At 41.4% G+C, this 16527-nt stretch overlaps 1 protein-coding gene across 5 annotated transcripts in view; it reads right to left on the bottom strand.

The window, feature by feature from the left end:
• LOC134910378 (NLR family CARD domain-containing protein 3-like) overlaps window positions 1-16527 on the bottom strand; it is a 323407-nt gene that overhangs the window by 167183 nt on the left and 139697 nt on the right. For all 5 annotated transcript variants that reach the window (XM_063918341.1, XM_063918331.1, XM_063918360.1 and 2 more), the window contains one exon: window positions 1857-3549. In XM_063918341.1, coding sequence (XP_063774411.1) covers window positions 1857-3549 — 1693 coding nt within the window. The remainder of the gene's footprint in view (window positions 1-1856; window positions 3550-16527) is intronic.

Genomic DNA, 16527 nt, shown 5'->3' with positions numbered 1-16527 from the left:
GGTATTTACCACATATATAGCCTCTGGGGCTATATATTGTGGTATTTTTGCCAGCCAAGGTGTTTTTATTGCTGCTCAGGGCGCCCCCCCCCAAGCGCCCTGCACCCTCAGTGACCGGAGTATGAAGTGTGTATGAGGAGCAATGGCGCACAGCTGCAGTGCTGTGCGCTACCTTGGTGAAGACTGATGTCTTCTGCCGCCGATTTTCCGGACCTCTTCTTGCTTCTGGCTCTGTAAGGGGGACAGCGGCGCGGCTCCGGGACCGAACACCAAGGACTAAGCCTGCGGTCGATCCCTCTGGAGCTAATGGTGTCCAGTAGCCTAAGAAGCCCAATCCGGCTGCAAGCAGGCGAGTTCGCTTCTTCTCCCCTTAGTCCCTCGCTGCAGTGAGCCTGTTGCCAGCAGGTCTCACTGAAAATAAAAAACCTAATTCTATAATTTCTTTCTAGAGGCTCAGGAGAGCCCCTAGTGTGCATCCAACCTCGGCCGGGCACAAGATCTAACTGAGGCTTGGAGGAGGGTCATAGTGGGAGGAGCCAGTGCACACCAGGTAGTCATAAATCTTTCTAGAGTGCCCAGCCTCCTTCGGAGCCCGCTATTCCCCATGGTCCTTTCGGAGTTCCCAGCATCCACTAGGACGTCAGAGAAAGGGATATTGAATAAGGAAGGTTATCACTCCATTTTGCAACACCATGCCATACCCTGTGGACAGCGCATGATTGGAGCCAATTTCCTCCTACAACAGGACAATGACCCAAAGCACACCTCCAAATTATGCAAGAACTATTAAGGGAAGAAGCAGGCAGCTGGTATTCTGTCTGTAATGGAGTGGCCAGCGCAGTCACCAGATCTCAACACCATTGAGCTGTTGTGGGAGCAGCTTGACCGTATGGTACGCTAGAAGTGCCCATCAAGCCAATCCAGCTTGTGGGAGGTGCTTCAGGAAGCGTGGGGTGAAATTTCTTCAGATTACTTCAACAAATTAACAGCTAGAATGCCAAATGTCAGCAATGTTGTTACTGCTGCAAAGGGAGCATTCTTTGACGAAAGCAAAGTTTAAAGGATAAAATTATTATTTTAAATTAAAATCAATATTTCCAACCCTGGCAATGTCTTGACTGTATGTTCTACTCATGTTGAAACTCATTTGATAAATAAAAGTGAGTTTTCATGGAAAACACAAAATTGTTTGGGTGACCCCAAACTTTTGAACAGTAGTGTGTGTATATATATATATATATATATATATATATATATATAAAACAATTCTGGAGTCATATACCCTAATATTTGTATGCCTAAAGTACAGTTAAGTAGTGCTGCTGGAGCACCTAGGCCCCACCTCTGCATTTCAGTCTCTTTATTCCTCCTTTCTACCATCAACATGGGTTTCTATGTATATTTTAATTTGAATAGATTTGATGGAAATTCACAGTTATCTAAATTAACCACATCATACCCATCCCAACACTATAACTTGCAATTTGTGTGACAATTACACCTTTCCTGTGATGCAAAATCTGTTCTTTCTTCCACCTCAATGACCCACTCTTTCATACCACCTAGGAGTGTGCCAACATTCTATTCACTCTGATGACATCACATGGCACCAGTGTCATGGTAAAATTCCAGTCTCTCACACCCCGTGACAAAACGCATGTGAACTTACACATTGAATCCTATCGTAGGTGGGATATAAAAATAGTTGTAGGTGGAGAAAACATTTAATAAACATTTAATACAAATTAAATACTTCCAACTCAAGACTGCTAGGTGTACTGTGTCACAACTTAATAATAATGAATCATTTGGGATCCACCTGTATGACTACATTGGAGAAATATATACTTACTAACCATAAGTGCTTACACCGATGAAGGTATGGTTGCAGCTTCTCCAAATAATGTGCATTTATATGGGTAGCTGTTAAGTCAAGTTCAGCAATATCCATATGAACATGGTCTAGGAAATATGCCAGCACATCAAAGTCAATAGGCGAGAACACATTATCACTCAGATTAAGACGTAACACAGATGGAGTTATGCTACTGGCCAAGCTGCTCCTTTGCTGCTCAAACAAACAGTGTAGTAGGTTTAATATGTACCCTCCACTTTCACAGTGTTCAACAATGGACTTAATCAGCCACAATGTGTACATTTCAGACTTCTTACTTTCATGAAGGTTTAGATGTTTCAAGAACAAATCTTGGTTTCTCACCGACAGCAATCCAGAAAGAAACCTTAAAAATAAATCCAAATATCCAGAGCCAATGCCCAACCTTTTCTGTAGGTCTAAATCCATGAGGTCATCCAAAATGTTCTCCACGTGAGCATAATAAAAGGCTGCAAAGAATTCCTGGATAGTAAAATGGGTAAACGAAAGGATATTTTCTGTGCATTCCAGCTCCTGCACACAGGTCTTATCAAGAAAGCTATTTACAATGTCTTTCGGGAGCTTGTGAAACATTTCAAAGTCTTTCTCATAAAACAAGGTTTCATGCTTTAAAAGGGACTGGTATGCAATTTGACCCAAACCCAGAATCCCTTTTAATGCTGCGTCGTCTTTAGTGCAGATTTGATGTGCATGATATTTCAGTAAGACTATAAGATAATGGCAGTAAATATCAGTCATTGTTTTGGGCTGCTCAATGTGAAGAGCAACACTTCCTTTTAGGACACTGCAGACAATCCAACAAAAAGCTGGAATGTAGCACAATGTAAACAGAAAATGATTTTCCCTAACCATCAGAAACCGTTCACTTCCCACTTTTTTATCTCCAAAAAATTTTTGGAAGTAATCTTCTATTTCAGTAACAGAGAATCCAGTAATTATAACAAAGCGCTCAATACAGTCAACAGGTATGTGGTTAATGACTGTTGGCCTGCTAGTGAGCAATATGGTGGCGTCAGGTAGAAGTTCTCCTGTGATTAAACTGCCAATTAATTGAGACAGATCTGCTTCTTCATCCGGATCAAATACATATTGCTCCCAGTCCAGTTGGCTGTAACACTTAAACTCGTCAAATCCATCCAAGATCAAAAGAAGTTTATTGCTGTTTTTGAAAACACTATCTAAAGTCTGTGACAAGTGCCCATGTTTTTTACGTATGATTTCCCGCAAAGTTGTTGGTTTATTAATTAAGTTCAGATCGCTGAAAGTAAAATTTAATATAAAGTCAAAGTCTTGATACTCTGTTGTGTTAGAAAAATCAAAAAGGATTTTTTGAACAAAAACAGTTTTCCCAATTCCTGCTACACCACTTACAAGTATCTTCTTAGGAGTCCTCTTTCCATTTAGCTTTTCAAATAGCTGGTTAAGTTTTAGCTTATTCTTTCCTTCTTTTTTTTCTTGAAGGTATATACGTTGTTGGCCAAATGTCAGCAGCTCATTTTTCTTAATTTCCAGGCTGTAGTGTCCATTGACAAGAAGAAGATTCACAAAATAATCAGAGAAGTAGAATTTTTCCCCATGTCTGCAGTTGTAGAACTTAATGAAATCACTTCTCCTTAGAAGAACTCCTTTGTGTTTCTGTATGGTCTTTGAAACATCTGGAAAAAACAATATATTGTTACTTAATTTCACTTCAGTCCATACTGATATCAACATTTCAAAGCCCCAAGGTTATATCTAACAGACCAAACAGTGTGTCACATATATAAAAACTATTTGATGGAGTGTCCGCTCAGCACAAGATGAATAGATCATGTAACTTATACTATAGCTGGACAGAAAGAGGCACATATGAGATAGCGGTGACTGCAGGTATGGTGTTCACACCTGAGTAACTTCCTGTATACAGACAGATGTGTCCTCATATCTTTGCTCCGTGCGCTACAAGTCACGTTACACATAACGCGTGAGTGCCATGTGACTCCGTAGTGCTGAGCACCTTTTTGTGCGTTTTTCCGCAAAAATGTGTCCCTTCAGGGCATGGCGCGACTTCAAGGGCTGTATAGTGTGACTGCAGCAAGGATGTACAGTAAGAGGACACATCTGTAATTCATGCCACTTCAAAAACAACATAAAAAAAATGTCATCAGTATACCAAGGCTAATTATTAGATAAGCCCCTAAAGGTTGTGGGGTTCATTTAAAATTGGATGTACATTTGTTTTGCTTGTGCAAGAGTAACATTTGTATACTGTATATATACATATATGCATACATACATCACTTGCTTCTATTTACCCCTAGAGAGGCATAATAGGGAAGGCATGCATAGACAAAGTACAAAATAGTGTGTTCACCTACACCACACAGACATGGACACATCCTAAAATATGCTTTTAAAAGAGTAGTATCTTTGCAGGTGATGTAGTGTTAATGCAAAAATACACAATTATGTTTAGAACAAGAAGAAGCAGTGGCGTAACTACGGATGGTGCAGCTGCTATGGTGCCCGAGACGCATCCAGGTCCCGCAGCTCCCCCTGCACCCAGAGCCAGTTTAAGGGGGGGTGAGTATCTCTGGGCCCCCCTGGCAGGAGTTGTTCCGACACAGGCTGTGCCCCAAGAAGCGGCTCTCTTTAGATGTGGGGGGGCCACGGGTCAGTTGAGGACGACATTGTTCCCCTTGTAGCACAGTGTCCTTGGCCCCTACTTCTCAGCTGTCCTTCACTTCCTCAATCCTCACTTAAGTTCAAACATGCCACAAACGGGTCACAGGAGGAAGTGGAAGCAGGACTCAAAGTGGCGGAGAAGGGGAGAAGGCGGGACTAGTCAGGACACGGGAGAACAGGGGTAGTGCTGCTGGAGGTTTGGAGGTGTGACTGACTCTAGACTAGGGCGAAAGCAGTAGGACCGGATGGGGAGTGCCTGCTGGTGTGGTGTAGTCTGAGGAGCACAGAGGTGAGCATACATATGCTTACCATGGTGGGTCTGTTTTCTATGACCTGCATGTTACCTACATCACATTGTGAGACTGAGCGGCTTGGATGAGGCCGAGAGACATGGGGTAAGACTTAGAGATACAGGGCCGGGGGGAGAGGGTATGTAAAGCTGACAGACACAGGGTGTGCAAGACACAGGGGGTAAGGCTGATAGACAAAGGGTGGGGAATGAGGCATACAGACACAGAGGGAGATGAGGTTATGAGACACAGGCAATGAGCCGATGGCTCCCTCCAGTATCAATACACACACGGCAGTACTGACAATAAAGGAGGGACCCACTGTCTTAAAATGACCCGGGTTCCCCTAAGACTTAATCCGACCCAACCCCCAAGGGTTGTCTATGTGTGTTCCCGGCCCACAGAGGGTACATTGTACTGTTCCTGCACACACTGCACCCGTGACCCGCCATTAGTGTGTTTAGTTTTATTTAAGAGCTGCAGAGCAAAGCCAGGGTACTCAGCGGTGTGACAGCCCCTCCCACTGCACTTTGTTGCTGCCAGGAATAACTTCTTGGAGCACCACACTGACATCACGTCATGCTACCCGTCTTGCAGTGGCTGTGTACTTCTTGCAGCACCTGTGCTTTGCCTCACTGTCCACCAGCTCATTGAAGAGAGAGAAGGCTGCGGTAAGTGCCACTGCAGCTGCTAGTGAACAGGGAAGGAGGGGAGGGGGGAAGCGGATGACATTTGGCTGACAGACGCAGGGGGAAGATGAAGGTGTTGCTGAGAGACGCAGGGGAGAGGTGACAGGTGACAGTGTGGCTTATGACACACAGGAGGGAGATAATGGTATGGCTCAGATTAGCAGGATGAGATGACGGTGTGGCTGGGAGACAAGAGGGGGGGATATGATTGTGTGGCTGAGAGATGCAGGGGGGAAGATGATGGTGTGGCTGAGAGACACGGGGGAAGATTATGGTCTGGCTGAGAGAAGCAGGGGAAGATGATGCTGCGGCTGAGAAATGCAGGGGCAAAGAAGATGGTGTAGCTGAGAGAAGCAGGGGGACGATGATGATGTGGCTGGGAGATACAGGGGGTAGAAGGTGAAACAGGTGGCATGAGTCTGGTTAAACCTCTGTTGTATGACGATGACTTAGGTTATATTTCAACACACACAGGCATCTTCCGAACCATGTGATTTCCTACATGAAAAGTGAATACTGACTGAAGACGCTGTCTGACCAAAGAGGATACATTTTTTCAGAAGTTCCCCAATGTGAGAAACCACCATATAGGTAAGGTGCATTTGGAATTGAAAGGAATGTTCCCAAAGTGACGAGAAATGGGTGGTGTGTCATACTGACACCCCCCTCCCCCATTTTCGGTGGCTACAGCCCTTGTGGCATGTGGCCACACCCATATTTTGGTGCACACAGTACCATGAAGAAATGTTTTCTACTTTTTCTGCTTCTCTTGCTGTCCCTACGTCCCTGCTGCCAATCTCTTTCCCTATGTACCTGCTGCCTTTCTCTTTGTCTCTACATCCCTGCTGCGTCTCCGTAAGTCCCTGCTGCCTCTCTCTGTCCCTACGTCCCTGCTGCATCTCTCTCTGTTTCTATGCACCTGCTGTCTCTTTCTGTCCCTAAGTCCCTGTTGCCTATCTCTGTCCCTATGTCTTTACTGGCACTCACTCTCTTTGTGTCCCTTCCGCCACTCTCTCTGTCTCTATGTCCCATACGCCACTCTCTCTGTCTCTGGAGACACGAGTTGGAGGTCCCTTAAAAATGTTGGTATGGGGCCCACATAGTTCTAGTTATGCTCCTGAAGTACTTCACTTCTGATTGGATGACTGTGTATGGACTTCTCCAGCTTGAAGTGTTTAATTAGCATTGCAGCTATATTTAATGAAGTCACTGCAATCTAATGCATTACTTGACATTTCCAGTTGAACAACTGCAAGGAAGAGAAAAGATACCCCATAGATTTTTTAACCACTTCAGTACTTCTAATATTCTGGTCAATTACTGTAGTAGTTATTGTTTGGTGGTCACGTGAACACCAGACAATAACAGCCTACACTACAGAAACTCTATAAGTGCCTAATCGTCCCCCTATCCTTGCACCTAGAGCAGGGGTGGACAACAGGCAGTGTCAAATGTACTGTAGTGAGGAGAATTATAAGTAAGGGTCTTTAGATTTAGCAGCAATGAAATCAATGACCGCCTTAGTGCAGTCTCTGTGGAGTGTTGTAATCAAAAAAACATACTAGAGGGATCCATAAGGTTAGGGTGTGTAAACCTCTCAAGAAGCAGTAATTTGAAACAGTGTTTGGGTTAGAATTATTTTTTTAGAATAGGAGTAATGACTGCACACTTGAATGTGTATGAGGACAATATTAAAAACCTCCATGTCCTTCTAATGTTCTCCCAGTCCTATGTAGCACATTAAGGGTGCAATTCAATTGTTTATGCACACCCGATCTCCTGTCTAAGTGAAAGGAGGGGGCGTTATTCAATTGTTTCTTTTTTTATAGCGCTAATAACGCCTTGCAGTGCTGGGATTAGCAATGTAAAACCCGACGGTGCCCAAATGGGTAGCTTTTCACACATTTCTGCCTGCCAGCACGAAGGGCTGTGAATAGAAATGCCAGTGCTGGCAGCTGTTCGTACCCCAACAGAGCAACAATTGAATTGCTCTGTTGGGCATTTGGCACTGACAGTCGTCAGCGCTAACAATTAAATTCTCCTATAAAAATTTAAATCTCACAGTCTAGTGGTAAGAGTCTTAATCTGCCTATTTTGGCACTTGTGTGGCTCAAGGTAAACAACACTGCTCACCTGTAACCATGGAAACACATTTTGCACTACAAATAGTGCATTTCTATTTTAGGTAGATGTCATATTTCTAGTATCAGAACTTAGGTTCTTATTCACTAAGAATTGCAAAATTTGTGAATCGCAATCTGGCCGATTATCAAATGACTGCGCACGTGCGAGTAATAATAGCAACAAAAAATGCATACACATCATGATTGCAATGCAGACGCTGTTTGACTGACAGGAAGCCGGCGTTTCTGGGCGGATACCTGCCGTTTTCTGGGGGTGTCTGCAAAATCGCAGGCGTGTCCAGGCATTTTTAAGGAGGGTGTCTGATGTCAGTGATGACCACTTCCAGCCTCTTGTGTCGCAAATATTGTGGATGACCTTGCCTGGCACTGATAAGAAAAATCTTTGATGTTCCGGTAACTGCGCATGGTTTTGAGCCCGCATATTGCGATGCATTCGCAATTTTTGCAATGGCCGTTCTTTCTCTATTTCTGGGTGGCAACTATTTGAATACAGCAACTGCTATTTAGCAGAAACTGCAATCCTTACTGAATAAGGTCCTTATTCAAGTAAGCTGTGGTAGCCAACATGATGATATTTGAAGCTAAACAATTTCAAACAATCTGAGTGGAGTTACTATTTAATCACCCTTTGGAGAGTACTGGCATTATTGAGTTAAGGCTGCAAACTTGCTTGGTATTGAGTTTTATGCCTTTAATGCAGTCTTCCACAATACAAATGGTTATGATAAATCACTCCAACTATCTCTAGGTGATTAGAACAGAACCATGAAATAAATAAAATGCTAAAAAAAGAATATCATGTGCATTACAGCTTATTGATTACAAGTGTCACACCTATGTTATTATAGTGTATTACACACAATGAGCTCTTGTATATATTAAATTATGTAAGTCTCTTTTGGCGAAACAGATACAGGTTGAGTATCCCATATCCAAATATTCCGAAATACGGAATATTCCGAAATACGGAATTTTTTGAGTGAAAGTGAGATAGTGCAACCTTTGTTTTCGGATGGCTCAATGTACACAAACTTTGTTTAATACACAAAGTTATTCAAAATATTGTATTAAATGACCTTCAGGCTGTGTGTATAAGGTGTATATGAAACATAAATGAATTGGTGAATGTACACACACTTTGTTTAATGCACAAAGTTATAAAAAATATTGTTTAAAATGACTATCAGGCTGTGTGTATAAGGTGTATATTGAACATAAATGCATTCTGTGCTTAGACTTGGGTCCCATCGCCATGATATCTCATTATGGTATTCAATTATTCCAAAATACGGAAAAATCCGATATTCAAAATTCTTCTGGTCCCAAGCATTTTGGATAAGGGATACTCAACCTGTATTACATTTTATTTTTTAAATACTATTCTCATCACTTGACTATTAACAGAGGTGGGAATTCCTGCTCTTGGACTGTTGTCATTTAAGAGATGTGATTCTACCAAGAACATTAACCAGAATGCACTAAAAGCTCCTCTCAACTAATTGGATAGGTGCTAAAATCCATTAAAGCATTTCCTTTTACAATTTTAATATCATTGACAGCTCAGTATAGTTCATATCGAAAAGGGCATTATTAATGCGATAGCTAAGGGGAGAGCTGGTAGTCCTGGCATCAACATTTATGACATGACTCTATGTCCATCTTTTTTACCATTAAGTCACCACTATGAAAGGTTTCAGTAAAAATAAGCTGGGTAACAATTTTTGCCAACTGACCCTAAAGATTGGGTTGAAAGATCACATGGCTCTGTTGTTTAAATGCCATATATATAGATAGATAGATAGATAGATAGATAGATAGATAGATAGATAGATAGATAGATAGATAGAAAGAAAGGTTATACCGGCACTCCTGACTGTGATGAATACTTGGCTGCGGTGCCCTCCAGGTCAGGTGATGACTGCATAGACTGAAAATATCGGTGGCAGACCAATAGGAAGATGCAAACAGTGTCCCTTTATTGCCATAATAACATCAGAAAACAGAGTAATAGCCTTTGTTCAATGACCGTAAAAGTAAAAACCAAAAATGTAAAACCATTTTCCTAGAGGATGTACAAGACATGGAGCAGACAGAGGAAGATAATGAAGAATATTATCATCTGCTTAACAAAATGGAGAAATTGGCCACCAGAGAGCTAAAAAGCTGGTACAACCTCATTACCCTCGAGAAATATCTTGAGGTAGGCCGCATCCCCAGAGGTCTTAAGCTTAACAAGACACCTGTAATGGGATCTATGAGCGAGGATTTTAATATAAAATGGAATAGGATTTTAGATGAAAGTGCTGCCAAATTGGTAGAGAAAGAGGGAGTAAAAGTAGATATAAGTAAATTGGAGTCCGTTCTTATTAAATTTAATGAAGATGAAGAGTTTAAAAGGGACGTAGCAGACCTCCAACACAAGTTAGACTCTTTAGAAAATGAAATCATAATGCGAAAACAGAAAAAGTTCGCTAGGGACAAATCTGATTATACCAATGGGAAAGTACATGATTGGAGCAATAACGGTCCCAATAAACAGGACTATAGGGAGTATCAAGTACAAGGAAGAAGAAGAAGAGTTACAGAAGACTATGACAACGAAGTGTTTCACCATAGATGCAATCATGTTCCCATACAGCGTCTCAAACAAAGAAGTGCCTATTGGACAAGGAGGAGGAGCTCCAATCAGTCCCCTGGGCGTGGATATGGGAGAAAATACTCCTATCAATCCCAACTATCTCCGGACAATGTCCGCCCGAGGTAATCACATTACAACAGATATGAACATCTGAGACCAGCATCTCCAAAGAGGGGGACTTTTTTAGGGGAGAGGAGGAATACTGGTTTACAGTATCGCCAGGAGAAGGAACTCCTTCATACTCGTCTGGATTCCCCACAAGGGGTGAAAAGACCTATACATACAGGAGAAGAGGCACAAGGGGCGGAAGAAAAGTCACCAAACAAAAAAAGAAGGGCCATCAACTTCCTACAAGAACCTCCAAATCAGGTATCATCAACCTTACTAAAAAGGAATTATCAGTCCCACAGACATCAGTATTAAATAAAGGTCTAAAATTCGCTGAGAACCAACATGTCGATAAATTCAATCTATTCGTGGACCTCAACAAATACGTACGTAGTTTAACATTAAAAAGACATTTTTTGAAAAATCCTACACAGAAATTACAGCATGAACCAAGAACTAAGCCTGTTGTAGCACCCCCTTTCAGATACTACCTGGTAGAGTCTAGGGGTAACCACATAGACTTTTTCTTTGACTCCGTTAAGGAGGACTTTAGGAAACTTAAGATCCAGAATGATAAATACTGTGACAATCTCAAACCGCAGGAAAGACTAGCTGTCAAACAACTTAAAAATGACAAGGAACTGGTGATAAAAATGGCTGACAAGGGAGGTGCTGTGGTGGTACAAGAAAGAACGTCTTATGTGGAAGAAGCCCTGAAACAAATTAATGATATCACCACCTATGAAAAGTTAATTGGGGATCCGACTGAGAAATTCGTAGAAGAACTACATACGCTACTGTGGGAAGCCAAGACCAAAGATGTGGTCTGTGAAGAAGAGTTTGAATACATCTATAAAAAGAAACCTATGATACCTATTTTCTATCACCTGCCTAAAGGTGCATAAGGGCATTATCCAGCCCCCCGGTAGACCTATAGTGGCAGGTATAGACTCTTTAACCTCCAACTTATCACACTATCTGGACATCAAACTCCAACCATACGTCAAAAAGCAAGTCCTACTTGAAGGACTCAAGCAGTCTTTTGAGTTATCTGAAAGAGTTCCAATGGCAACCCACTTACAGATGGGCTAAAATTGATGTCCAAGCCCTGTACACCTCCATCCCCCACTCCAAAGGGGTAGAAGCGGTGGAGTGAATTCTAATTGCGGATAACTCAGTCATCAGAGAAGAGAGAAATTTTGTTTTGGATGGTATTCAGTTTGTCCTGAACCACAATTATTTTGCATTTGAAGGACAGTACTACTTACAGAAACAAGGCACCGCGATGGGGACGAAGTTTGCCCCATCGTATGCTAACATCTATATGGACCAATGGGAAAGTGAAAATATATACACAAATGAAGATTTCAGACATCCCAACATCAAGTTCTACAAAAGATACATAGATGATTTGATCCTCATTTGGGATGGCAAGCCAGAGACATTAGCCAGGTTTGTCTGTATGATCCAGATAAATTCCTTTAATCTCAGGTTCACGTACAAACAGCATCCATCAACAATAGACTACCTTGACCTCCTCCTCAGTACCAGTGATGACTGTACTTTGAACACCAAAACCTTTTTCAAAGAGACCGATGCCAACAGTTTCATCCCACATGACAGCTGCCATCTCTCTAGATGGAAGACAGCTGTCCCCTTCTCCCAGTTTGTGAGACTGAGAAAAAATTGCAGCAGCCTGACCAGCTATTGAGAGCAATCCTCCACCCTGGTAGAACAGTTTGTAGTTAGGGGGTATGTAGAAGATGAACTTCGTAGGGATCAAATTCGAGCATCAGAGGTCGATAGAAATAAGTTCTTTACGTCAGAAGTAACAGCCAGGGACAAACGAAGCACCGAGAGACCATTTGTAACACAGTTCAACCAGGAGAATGTGAAAATTAGACATATATTAAATCGACACTGGCATCTTCTACTTAAGGATCCCTTATTAGGACCCCATCTGCCAGATAGGCCGAATGTAGTGTTTAGAAAGTCTAAAAATCTTAAGAGCATTCTGGCCCCGAGCCAATTACAATCTCGTCCACAAAGTAGGACCACTACCCTCGAACATCCCATTATGAAGAGAACAGGATTATTCCCCTGCAATAAATGCAATTGCTGTCGATATATAGACAAGAGAGGTTTTGTTTGGAAAGATGAAAGAATGAGAATACACAAACTGAAGACTGTAGTCACGTGCAACACCAATTACGTGATATATAAAATCGAATGTACGTGTAAGCTTTCATACATTGGTAAAACCAAGAGGAGTTTAAAAATAAGAATACAGGAACACTTACGAAATATCAGAAATAAAGTCCAAAATCACAGTCTTCCCAGACATTTTCAGGAAAGACATAATTCCGAAGTTCATGATCTGACTTTCACTGTCCTTGAGCACATCCTGGAGAATAAAAGGGGGGAAGATAGAGACCTGCACCTGGCCCAAAGAGAGTCATATTGGATTTATACTTTAAATACCCTTATTCCCAATGGGCTCAATGAAAACATAGATATGGCATCATTCCTTTAAGACCAGGGTTCCAGGTTCTCCTCCTTTTTAGTAGATCTCTCCTTGTATTTTTGTGCTCTTTCGGATAACAAGAGAACCTTAGTCAGTTTATGTCCAGTAGGAAGGCCCTACTCCTATCTGGTTTACATATTGTTAGTCACATGTCCCTTATGAATTTCGACGGGGGCAGTTCTTTTCTGTATGCCTTTTGGCAGGTGTTAGTGCAAAAATTGTAAAAATGGAGCCTTTTTCTTTATGGTATGATATTAGGGTATAATATTTATCCATTGACACATAATTTTCAGAATATTCTATACCTTTGAATTTTTTACATTTTTTGTACATTTATATTTAGATTGATCATTGCCCACCTCAGGTTTATACATAATTATTTATATGTTCCCTATGAAATTCTGCGGGGGGGAGTTCTTCTTTATTCATGTATAACAATAAGTAGGGGTGGGTACCGTTCAAATCATGGAGCCTCTTCTTTATGGTATGATAACAGGGGTAGAATACTTACCCATGTCAATATATAGTCCGAAGTGTTATATATCTCGGAATTTCTATTATATGTTTATATTTTTGATCTACCATTGTCCACTCGTAGAAAGTTAATTAGACTTGTAGTCTGTAAGTATTGGACACATACCTCCATAGGGTTAATAAAGTTTCCTTGGAGGCTGAAAATACCGAATACGATAGGTATTGGATCATATTGTTTTTGACCTGGACTTAATATACGACGTGAGGGGGGTATATCAATCCTGTAGTAATTCGGGATTAATTTGTATTAATCCCCACTACATGTTAAATACATTGGATAATTATGTTATACACTATATTCAATTAAATTTATATTGTGAATTATTAGACACAGATAATTAACTTAGATGTGCAATTAAAAAAATGTTTAATTATTGGTAGTCACTACATATGGAGATATTATTAGTTAGTCATATAATACTTATATTAATCTTTTAGCAATATATACTAATAAGTGAATTGCGTCTCACTATTAGATTAAGGGTGTAGTTAGGGAAACACTTTTATTGTACAATCTTACACTTCACTAGTATATGCCCTACTAACTTGTTTAAATCATGGGAAGGGCTGCATAAGAGGTTCTTTTTCTCCCATAGTAGGTGAGACGCATAGTGTCATGGCGCTGGAGCGCAAGCTGTCACGCTCCAACATCCGGCATCCGGGTCACGTCACATAGCCACGTGATGTAGAATGCTCTCCCGGCGTCTCCAGAGACGCAGGTCGTCATGACACTGGAGCGCAAGCTTGCACTCCGGTGTTGGATATCCGGGCCGTATGACGTGGTCATATGACGCGGGGGGCTTTCCTGGCGACTAGGTATACATGGTACTGGCGGCGCCACGCCGAGCGATCCCAGCCCATGGTGCCTGTCACTTATGGATGGGCTGGAAGGATGCATGTGTGATTGAGATGAGGTGTTTTACCATAAATTACTGTGTCGGTTTAACACGCTGGCACACTTAGATATCATGTCTCTGCTGATGATTGTCCCGCCCCTCACCGTCCTCATTGGTAGATAAAGCTGTCACTCTTAAAAAGGATTATTACACATTAGGATTAATTCATGAAGCACAATGGGGGTAATTCCAAGTTGATCGCAGCAGGAAATGTTTTATCAGTTGGGCAAAACCATGTGCACTGCAGGGTAGGCAGATATAACATGTGCAGAGAGAGTTAGATTTGGGTGTGGTGTGTTCAATCTGCAATCTAAATTGCAGTGTAAAAATAAAGCAGCCAGTATTTACCCTGCACAGAAACAAAATAACCCACCCAAATCTAACTCTCTCTGCACATGTTATATCTGGCCCCCTGCAGTGCACATGGTTTTGCCCAACTGCTAAAAAATTTCCTGCTGCGATCAACTTGGAATTACCCCCAATGTGGGGTTATTAACCTATTAAGGTTAAATTTGGTGGGTCCTAGATTAATTATTGAAAAAGATAAATTATCTGGATCCATATTTAATGGTTGGTAGGTTGCATGCATATAAGGGTCTGAAAAAATCACAAAAAAATCACATTTCCTTAAGAATGATATACTAATTGATAAATCACTAATTGATCCTATTAAGGAGGTGATGTCATTCCTCCTCCCCTATATAAGTTAGGCCTTGTTCCCCATGCTTCATTGCATGGAGGACTGGACAATCACTGACTTGCTGTTGGAAGGTAAGGTACCTATATACAACATTTAGAACAAGGCTCCATTTAATCTAATTTATCATACACTTCCGTGTATGTGTCCTGTAAAGCGGTTGTATGTATTACTACATTCTGATACTTATGAATGGATATTGTTTGCATTAGAAATTCCCTTGAATCAAATATGTCACCCATAAGGGCATTATTCTCTATGATGATCAATGTATGAGTAGTCAGAATTTATATGTGTTTATTTTAAACGTGTCTCCTTTATATATTTATATACATACGCATATGTCACCCAGACCTTATTAAATGGGTTTTTTTAAACCTCTTTCTTATTAAAACTAGATATTAATGGATACCAAACTGAAATTTATTACTTGAATTCTCAGGTTCCAAAATCCATTTATTCATACAAGGATCTTTTGTATGCATAAGCTCCATTTTTTGAGCTGACCTTTGAGGTATGTCATTATACACCCTTTATACATAATGGGGTATATGCAATTGCGGTCGAATTCCCGAAATTGTCGAAAAACTGGACTTTTTCGCCAAAAAAAAAAAAAAATCGACAATGCAATACAGTACTTTCCATCAAAAAAACGGACTTTCCAAATTCGACTTTTTGAAATTCGACTTTTGTCAAATTCGACTTTTCTGCAATGGTACAAATGCGGCAATTCGACAAAAGTATATTCAATTGAAGTTTGGAAATTCGACAACAGTGCTTTTAGACAGTAAATTCGTCATTTTCAATCCGCCACACTTTGGTGGGTGAAACTAATAAAAAAAAATTAAAACATGTTTTTTTTGGTGTTTTTTTTTATTGGTACTAGCATATCTATTTATATTAGAAGGGATTAGGTACTTGGTTTGTCTTTTTGGGAGGCACAAGTATTATTTATATATTTTTTAAAATATTATTATTTTTATTTTATTTTTTAATGGAATGGTAAAATCCCGAAAAAAAATGGCGTGGGGTCCCCCCTCCAAAGCATAACCAGCCTCGGGCTCTTCGAGCCGGTCCTGGTTCTAAAAATCCGGGGGGGAAATGGACAGGGGATCCCACGTATTTTTAAAACCAGCACCGGGCTCTGCGCCTGGTGCTGGTGCAAAAAAAACGGGGGACAAAAAGAGTAGGGGTCCCCCGTATTTTTTACACCAGCATCGGGCTCCACTAGCTGGACAGATAATGCCACAGCCGGGGGTCACTTTTATACAGCGCCCTGCGGCCGTGGCATTAAATATCCAACTAGTCACCCCTGGCCGGGGTACCCTGGGGGAGTGGGGACCCCTTCAATCAAGGGGTCCCCCCCCCCAGCCACCCAAGGGCCAGGGGTGAAGCCCGAGGCTGTCCCCCCCATCCAAGGGCTGAGGATGGGAGGCTGATAGCCTTGAG

Source organism: Pseudophryne corroboree, chromosome 1, assembly GCF_028390025.1.
Source record: "Pseudophryne corroboree isolate aPseCor3 chromosome 1, aPseCor3.hap2, whole genome shotgun sequence".
NCBI lineage: Eukaryota > Metazoa > Chordata > Amphibia > Anura > Myobatrachidae > Pseudophryne > Pseudophryne corroboree.
Note: the sequence above shows the minus strand (reverse complement) of the source record. Positions and strands in the feature narration are given on the sequence as shown.